The sequence below is a fragment of the Aythya fuligula genome, chromosome 3 (genome assembly GCF_009819795.1).
Source record: "Aythya fuligula isolate bAytFul2 chromosome 3, bAytFul2.pri, whole genome shotgun sequence".
NCBI lineage: Eukaryota > Metazoa > Chordata > Aves > Anseriformes > Anatidae > Aythya > Aythya fuligula.
The window spans coordinates 937,401-945,904 of NC_045561.1; the positions used below are offsets into that span (position 1 = coordinate 937,401).

Sequence of the window (8,504 nt, forward strand, 5' to 3'; positions counted from 1 at the left end):
CTCGGGGAGCCCCAGTGGCCGCGGGCTGCTGCCCCTGCAGCGCTGCCACCCGCCCGGCCGCGCCGTCGGGGGCTCGCGGCCACCGCTGCGCCGGGTTTCCCAGCCAGCAAGGAGCTCGGGAGGGTCCGTGGGGTCAGGAGCGGTGCCTGCTCGGCCGCCCCCGGGCAGGCCTCTGCCCCAGGCCGGCTCGGAGCAGGGCTTGGGCGAGCAGCGGCGGTGAGCCCCACTGGGGGCTGGGGGCAGCCCGAGGGAAAAGGCTGAGCCGCGAGGGGGGCCGGGACCCCCAGACGCACCGGAAAAATTGTTCCGTCGGAATGACGGGGCAGGGAGAAAGAAAGCTCGCGTTCTCGGCCGCCTTTCGATTGCCTCCTTCCCGCACGCTGCGGGGAACTGCTCCCGTCCCGCTCGGGCGGCCGAGGAAGGGAAACTCCTGGCCACGGCGCTCCCGGACCCTGCAGCCGGGGAGGGCTAAGAGGGGGGGAAGCAAACGCGGGGCACCCATCCCTCCGCAATGCTTAACTGCTTTTTAATCGATCCGCTCCACTCTCCCGAAGACGGATTCCCAGCTCTCGGGCGGCACTGCCTGCTGTGGCCCCACCGTGCGCGCAGGGGCTTAACCAGCCCTGGGGAGGGGGGCGAGGAGAGGGGGCCCGGGGAGGGCTTGTGGCCGTGCCCGTCCCCGAGTGGCCTCCGCACCGCGGGCCGCAGACGCCGTTTGCGCTCCCAAGCGAGCCGGGTTCGCCCTCCTGCAATTTACACGCGGCGGCGGAACCGGCGCAATTAATGCCTGCTGCTCGTTAGCGAAAGGCCGCTTCGGAGGGGTGGTGGGGGAGTGGCAGCGGCTGCCCTGCTCGGGCCGTCGGCGGCGAGGCCGGATCCGGGGCGGCTGGCGGGCCCGGCCCCGCGTCCTGCCGCATCCCGAAGCGCAGGAACGGGGTCGCGGCGGGCGATGCCCGCGGCTGCCTGCGAGGAGATTGCCCCCTTCTCCCCCCAGCCTTTCTGCCGTCTGCGTACAAACACTCACGATCTTTCGATCTGCCTTTCCTGGGGGAGGGGGAGGTGGACGGGGGTGGACGCAAAAATCAACCAAACCTCAGTGCTCGGCGCTCACCCCACTCGCGTTTCACGAGGCTGCTCTTCTGTGTTAGCTGCCGGTGCGAGAGCGGGGCGGATTTCAGTGCGGGCCGAGCAGCGGCAGGCTTCGGGGAACCCCAGACGAGTCCGGCCCGGCCCGGCCTCCAGCTGCCCCGTCGTTGTCCCCCCTGCGTGTCCGTGCCCCGCGGCAGCCGTCGGGGCTGCGGGCTAGAGGCGGCGCAGGTGCGCGTCCCGGCCCCGTCCCGCTTGGGAACGGGCGCGGGAGGGGTCCGGGGGGTCCCCGCCGCCTCGGGCGGGGGACGCGGGTACCCCGCTACGCCTTCCCTCGGCCCGATAGCGGGCGGGGGGCGCCCCGACAGGGAGGCGGACCGGGGGGGAGGCGCGGGCGGACCCCGGGCGGGGAGCGGCGGCCGCGCCGGGGCGCTCGCCCCGAGGGGGCGGGCGGAGGGAGCCGGCCCCCCCCCCGGGCCGCGGCCATTTAGGAGAGGGCGGGAGCCAATGGGCGGCCGCGGGGCGCCTCGAGCGTGACGGCCGGGATTGACGTGGTTCCCACGTCAAATTGATCCCAAGTAGCGGCGGGGGCTCCCCGCGAGCGGGGAACCGGCGCGGCGCCGCCAGGACAGCCCTGCGGCCGCCGCCCCCCGCCGGCCGCCCCCAGCCGGCCCGGCCGGGCCGCCCCCTCCGCGATCCCGCGCCCTCTATGCCGGGCCGGCGGCGGCGGCGGCTGCGGCTGCGGAGCGGCGGGCCGGCGGCGCCCCCTCCCCGGGCGGCGCGGCGCTCCCCCGGTACCGGGCGATGGGTAAGCGCGGGCGGCTGTGGGGAGGGCTGGGACCGGGCCGGGAGGCGCCGCGACCCGCCGCGGTTTCGCTTTGCGGGAGGAGGGGTGCGGGGGGGCGGCGGGCGCCGGGCCGGACCCCGGCCCGTCGGCGGGACCGGGGTCGGGGTCGGGGTCGGGGTCGGGGTCGGGGTCGGGATCGGGACCGGGACCGGGACCGGGACCGGGACCGGGATCGGGATCGGGATCGGGATCGGGACGGGGACAGGGACCGGGACTGGGCGGCCACAGAGCAGAGGCCGGGCTGCGGAACGGCTTCTACGGGCCGTCGTGGCGGCTGGTCCCGGCGTGGGAGAGCGCTCGGCTCTACCCGACTTCTCGGTCTCCTTTCCTTCTCCCTTCTCTCTGCTGTTCTGCTCTTTTCTTTCTTTTAATTTCTTTCTTTTAATTTCTCTTTCTTTCTTTCTTTCTTTCTTTTCTTTCTTTCTTTCTTTCTTTCTTTCTTTCTTTCTTTCTTTCTTTCTTTCTTTCTTTCTTTCTCTTTCTTTCTTTCTTTCTTTCTTTCTTTCTCTCTCTCTCTCTCTCTCTCTCTCTTTCTCTATCTCTTTCTCTTTCTTTCTCTTTCTCTATCTTTCTCTTTCTTTCTTTCTTTCTTTCTTTCTATCTCTCTCTCTCTCTCTCTCTCTTTCTCTCCTTTCCTTTCCTTCTCTCACTCCTTCTTTCTCTCGCTCCCCCTTCTCTTTCTCTTTTTGCTTTCCCCTTTCTGTTTCTCCATTTCTTCTTTCCCCCCTTCTCACTCTTTTCCTCTTTCTTTTCCTATTTTTTTCCTATATTTTTTCTATTTTTTTCTTCGTTTTTCCTTTCCTTTCCTTTCCTTTCCTTTCCTTTCCTTTCCTTTCCTTTCCTTTCCTTTCCTTTCCTTTCCTTTCCTTTCCTTTCCTTTCCTTTCCTTTCCTTTCCTTTCCTTTCCTTTCCTTTCCTTTCCTTCCTTCCCTTCCCTTCCCTTCCCTTCCCTTCCCCTTCCCCTTCCCCTTCCCCTTCCCCTTCCCCTTCCCCTTCCCCTTCCCCTTCCCCTTCCCCTTCCCTTCCCCCAAGGGGCACGGCTTTCGCAGACTCGTTTCTGCCCCCCCCTCCGCTCCTTCCCACCGGTACCCTTAGCCCTGCTCCCCTGCCCCGCTCCCGGTGCCCGCTGCCGGTAACGCTGTGTCCCGGCCCGGCGTGGCCCGGCCCTGGCAGAGCACACGTACGGGGAGGTGAACCAGCTGGGCGGCGTGTTCGTCAACGGGCGGCCGCTGCCCAACGCCATCCGGCTGCGGATCGTGGAGCTGGCGCAGCTCGGCATCCGGCCCTGCGACATCAGCCGCCAGCTCCGCGTCTCGCACGGCTGCGTCAGCAAGATCCTGGCCCGCTACAATGAGACGGGCTCCATCCTGCCTGGGGCCATCGGCGGCAGCAAGCCACGGGTCACCACCCCCAACGTGGTCAAGCACATCCGCGACTACAAGCAGGGCGACCCCGGCATCTTCGCCTGGGAGATCCGTGACCGGCTGCTGGCGGACGGCGTCTGCGACAAGTACAACGTGCCCTCGGTCAGCTCCATCAGCAGGATCCTGCGGAACAAGATCGGGAGCCTCTCCCAGCCTGGCCCCTACGATGGCAGCAAGCAGCCGCCCCCCCAGCCCGCGCTGCCCTACAACCACATCTACCAGTACCCCTACCCCAGCCCCATGGCCTCGCCGGCCGCCAAGATGGGCAGCCACCCCGGCGCGCCAGTCGCGGCGGCCCATGTCAGCCTGCCCCGCTCCTGGCCGTCGGCTCACTCTGTCACCAACATCCTGGGCATCCGGACCTTCATGGAGCAGACGGGTGGGTACTGCGACAGGCGCGCTGTCGGGCCGCAGCCCTGCCCTGCGCTGCCCTGGGAGTGCCAGGCTCGGCAGGCATCGGCTCTTCCCCACCCGGCGAGCAGCTCTCCCTGGCCCGGGCTTTGGGGGATTTGTTTTATTTTATTTTATTTTGTTTTATTTTATTTTTTTGATCTCCGCACCCCGTGCTGGCAGGACGGAGTGGCGGGGCCAGATGCGGCGAGGCTCAGACATCTTGAACTTTTTATGAAAAATGTGGAAAATATTTTCGTAGGATGATAGATTGCCGACCGCAAATTCGGAGCCCTGAATTTCCCTTTGCAAAGAAAAAAAAAACAACGGAGGGGGTGGGGGTAAAAAGGGGGGGGAATATGCCAGGGAAGGGAAAAAATCAGGGAAAGAGGGGAAAGCAAATGGCTTCTGAGAGCCGGGCGGCACGGCGGATCTCTGTGGCCGTCCCCCGAGAAATCTGCCCATTTTTTTAGAGAAGGAAGAGGGCCGGAGGCGCGTCTTTTAGGATGGATGTCACCGCATCCCCAAGCTCCGGCTCGGTTCCCCCGCCGGCTCCGGGGTAGGGCGGGGGGCGAGTCCTTTTATCCTCCCCAAACCCGGGTAAATCAACCGCATGCATTCCCCTCTGCGCAACCATTTATCTTTAAAAATTCCAATGTCACTTTTATAAATCTCCTTCGCCAAGAGAGAGGAGTCGGGCTTCCTAAATTATGGAGAGCAGGAAAGTGCCGGGGCGGCGGGCAGAGCCGGACAGGGGTGCCGCGCCTCGGCTGGCTGGGGCAGCGCAGCGGGGCCGGCAGCGGGGTCCCCCCGCGGCTGTCCGCGGAGCTCCCCCGACCGGGGGGCGAGGGCCGGGGCTAACGGCGCCGCGGCTCTGTCCCGCCCAGGTGCGCTGGCCGGCACCGAGGGCTCTGCCTACCCCCCCCAAAATGGAAGACTGGCCCGGCGTCAACAGGACGGCCTTCACCCCGGCTCAGCCCGTCAACGGCATCGACAAGGCTGCGGCGGACGGGGACATCAAGTACCCGCAGGTACCGGGCGGGGGTCGGCGGGCGCTGGGGGCGCCGTCGGGGCGCCGTCGCCCCGTGCCCGACGTGTGTCTGTGCCCGTCCCCAGCCCGCCCCGGGGCTCTCCTCCGTGGGCAGCTTCCTCCCGGCCTGCGCCTATCCCCCCTCCAACCAGCACGGCGTCTACGGCGGCCCCGGCGGCTACATCCCCCCTGGCCACCCCTGGCAGCCGCAGGGAAGCCCCTTGGGCCACCACGGCCCCGGCGTGGCGGTGCACGGCGGCGACCTGGCCAGCGCGATGGCGTTCAAGCAGCCCGGCAGGGAAGGTGAGCGGAGGCCGGGGGGCACGGGGGGCCGGGAGCGGAAAGGGGCGGCGGGGGGAAGCCTGGCTCGCCCCGACGGGGCGGCGGGAGCCCCCCGGCCGGGGGTTCGATGGCCCTGAATTGTGGCAGAGCGTCCCGGGGGGTGCGGGGAGGGGAGACTGGAAACCATTTTTTCCTCGCCGTGTGCCACTGGCCGAAGAAGCGGCGCGACCCAGGGCAAGCCCTAGCCTTTCCATCCCCATCCCCCGCAGACTTTGCGGGTCCGCAGCCGCTCGGCCCAGCAGCGGGGTCCCCCGCAGCCCCCCGGAGCGCCGTGCCGAGGGCAGCCCCGATGCTCCCCTGGCAGCCCGGGGAGAGGGCAGCAGTTTTCAGCGTGATAAGTAAATCTTCCCTGCTCCCCGCCGCAGGCAGCGCTCAGACAAAGTCTGTATGCGGAGCAGGCGTTTGCTCTGAACGCCTTTACCAGTGGCTGCTAATTGGGACACTTCTTTTATCTCCTGTTAATTATTTCGGTACAGTTATGGAAGCTTTATTTCCTCGATAGGTGGTTTCGTTTAAGAAATCCCAACTCATCTGTTCTGGATATAAAATCCCCGTCAATATCTTTCTCCTTTTTGTGGTATTGGACTTTCTAATATTTTTCACATTTGCAATTCATTTCCCACATATTAGTCCATTTCTTTATTCTATTTTTTTTTATATGACCTTTTACCGTTTCTATCTAACTACGGGAACATGCTGTGACTTATATCAGTCATCTCAGGGATGAATTATTGCGTGGATCAACAGCTGAAAATGGACAATCGTAAACCTGTTGTGTTTTTTTTGTTTGTTTGTTTAAAAAAAAAAAAAAGAAAACAGAAAGTGAGAAAGGGATGGAGTGAGTAGAGAAAAAAAAAGGAAAGAATAATTAGAAAGAAAAAGAGAGCACGAAAGAAGAAAGCGAAAGAAAGAAGGGGAAAGAAGGAGAAAGGAAAGAAGAAAAATAAAGTGAAAGAAAGAAAATGAAAGAAAGTGAAAGAAAGAAAATGAAAGAAAGCGAAAGGAAGAGAGGGAAAGAAAAAAATGTAGAAAGAAAGACAGAGAGGAAGAAAAAAAAATGAAAGAAAAAGGAAACAAAAGATGGAGGGAAGATGCCCTGTGCGTTTTTAGTCCGTTTTTTGCGGTGTCCTTCTCACTTTTTAAGTGACTTGGAGGCTGAATTTTCTGACTTGGCAATCCTCAAGCTGTCCTGGTCCCAGCCGAAGGACTTAATTTAATTTAATTTAATTTAATTTAATTTGATTTGATTTGATTTTTTATACATTTTTTGCCCTTGCCTTTGGATCGAATTTCTGGTTCGGCTCTGTTGGACCCGGGGCCAGTCAAAGCCGGGTTACCTGGGCAGCGGCCCGAGGGTGCCTGGGGGCCGGGGAGGTCCGGGGGGATCTGGGGCTGTCCGAGAGGGTCCGAGGGGTTTTGTGCCGACATTTCTTATTTTCAACTGCCGGCAGTAGCCGCGCTCCGCTCAGGGGGGCAGCCCCATGCCGCCCGCTTCTGCCGGCCCGGAGACGGGGGAGCAGGCAGTCAGGGAAGGGAGCAAAGGAAAGAATAGAGAAGGAAGAAAGGGGAGGTCGGCCGGGATATTTCACCCTCTGGCTCAGACCTGTTCTGATTTCACTGCCGTCGCTCTCCCGCAAGATCCCCTTGGAGGAAAAAAAAAGGTTTACGATTGTTTTCAGTCCCTGCCCCGTGCCCACGCCTGCAGCAGCCCCGGGGCTTTCGAACCCCCTGCTTGCCCCGATGGTGCGTACGGGGCGGTGCGGCGGCTGCACGGGTCCTGCGGCCGTGGTGAGCTCACAAGGAGTTTAAGCCCAGCTGGCTCTGATGGCGGGCCCCATCCCCTCTCCCCTTCCCCTCCTTTCCCCTCTGGTTTCTGCCTGCTGCTCTCTCTGCCGCTCCCTGCACAGCGCAGGACCTGTCTCTGCATCCAAGACAGGGCTCAGACCTGACATCTGGACCCTTGCCCTGCTTGCAGCAGCACCCTGCTATATGACTGTTTGTTAATGTGTGTCCAAAAACATGCAGAAAAAGAGCCCATGTCCCCAAATGTTCCCCCTGCCCCTCAAAGAGCTGGAGCCCTAGAAAAAGGCAGTGCAGGGACAGCTCTGTCCCTGGTCTGGTGACAACCCCCATGGCAAATCAGGGAAACCTCTGCAGGCGGGCAGGGAGGTGAGCAGCCTGGGGACAAGGCAGGACTCGAAGCCTTTCTCCAGCAGGCTGTGGGAGCACAAGAGCCAGGTCCAGGTCAGCTCCCAGACAGATGGCAGGGGGTGTCTGTCCCCACTGCGGTCCCTGTCGCTTGGGAGATGTGTTTCCCCTTCCCTCCCGGTTTCCCCAGGAAAGTTGGAGGCTGGTAATCCACTGCTCTGCTGTTGTCTTTTTTTCCCCCTCTATTCTTCTTGCAGCCACGGACAGAAAACCTGCCAGCCCTGCGGGCAAATCTCCAGACACTCTGAACACCATCCACGGACTCTCGATCCCAGCCTCCTCTTCCTAGAGCCATGGAGCAGCAGTCAAGGGACGGTCACCCTCGGATCAAGCACCTACAGGCTGTAACCGAACTGTAACAGTTAGAGGTGCCACTGAACTGTTCCCAAAGTGCCACTGCCTCCAGCAGGTGCCTGTGGGGACAAGGAGGCCGGTGTGAGGCTGGACAGAGGTTACAGCCTCCCACGGCAAATCCCCACTCCGGGGAACATGGTCGGGACACTCATGCTGCCCAGAGGGACACGTTACCTCCATTGGATCAGAAAGGGGTGACAGAAGAGGCTCAGCCTTCCATCTTTATTTTGTCTCTTTTTTTTTTTTTTTTTTTTTTTTCCCTCCTCGCTCTCAGTTTTCTCTCTCTCTCCTCCCTGCTGTCCCTGAAGACTGCCGGACATGGCGCAGCGGGCGCCTCCATTCCCAGCCTCTGCTCAGTGCATCCTGGGCTCTGTCCCTGCCTCGGGAGTGCATCTCCGGGGAGGAGCCTGCAGCCGGCCGGACAGTGCCGAAGCACTCTCCTTGCGAGCCTTCTGCCCCAGAGTGTAAATGGACAAATAAGCACACACTTTTTATGATATATTTTTATAATAACAAACCTTAATAAAAAAAGACTACCATGCACTGCTGGCATCCTTCCCCAGTGCAGAGCCGAATGTGGGGCAGCATGAATTGCAGGTGCACTGCAGCCCAGGGCAGCCCCGCATGGGGGTCTGTGCCCCCACTGGATGCAGAGTGGTGCTCTGGGGCTGCCCGCTTGAAGCCCACACACTGGGGTCCGTGCCTCCCCTCCTGTCCATCTGGCTCGGGTGCAACCAGAATGGGCTCTGCTGGGCTTTTGAATTCCCTGGCTCCACCAGCCGCTGCCATTGGCTTTGGTCCCTGCATTGTCTGGAGAAGGGGA

The 8,504-nt window shown here is 61.8% G+C and overlaps 1 protein-coding gene across 1 annotated transcript; it reads left to right on the forward strand.

Moving 5' to 3' along the window:
• The first annotated feature begins 1,795 nt into the window (after nt 1-1,795).
• Nucleotides 1,796-7,616, forward strand: PAX1 (paired box 1). The gene is given in 6 exon segments (XM_032183664.1): nt 1,796-1,880; nt 3,107-3,736; nt 4,635-4,666; nt 4,668-4,778; nt 4,864-5,080; nt 7,525-7,616. Coding segments are annotated over 6 exon segments (1,167 nt in total).
• Nucleotides 7,617-8,504: the final 888 nt, after the last annotated feature.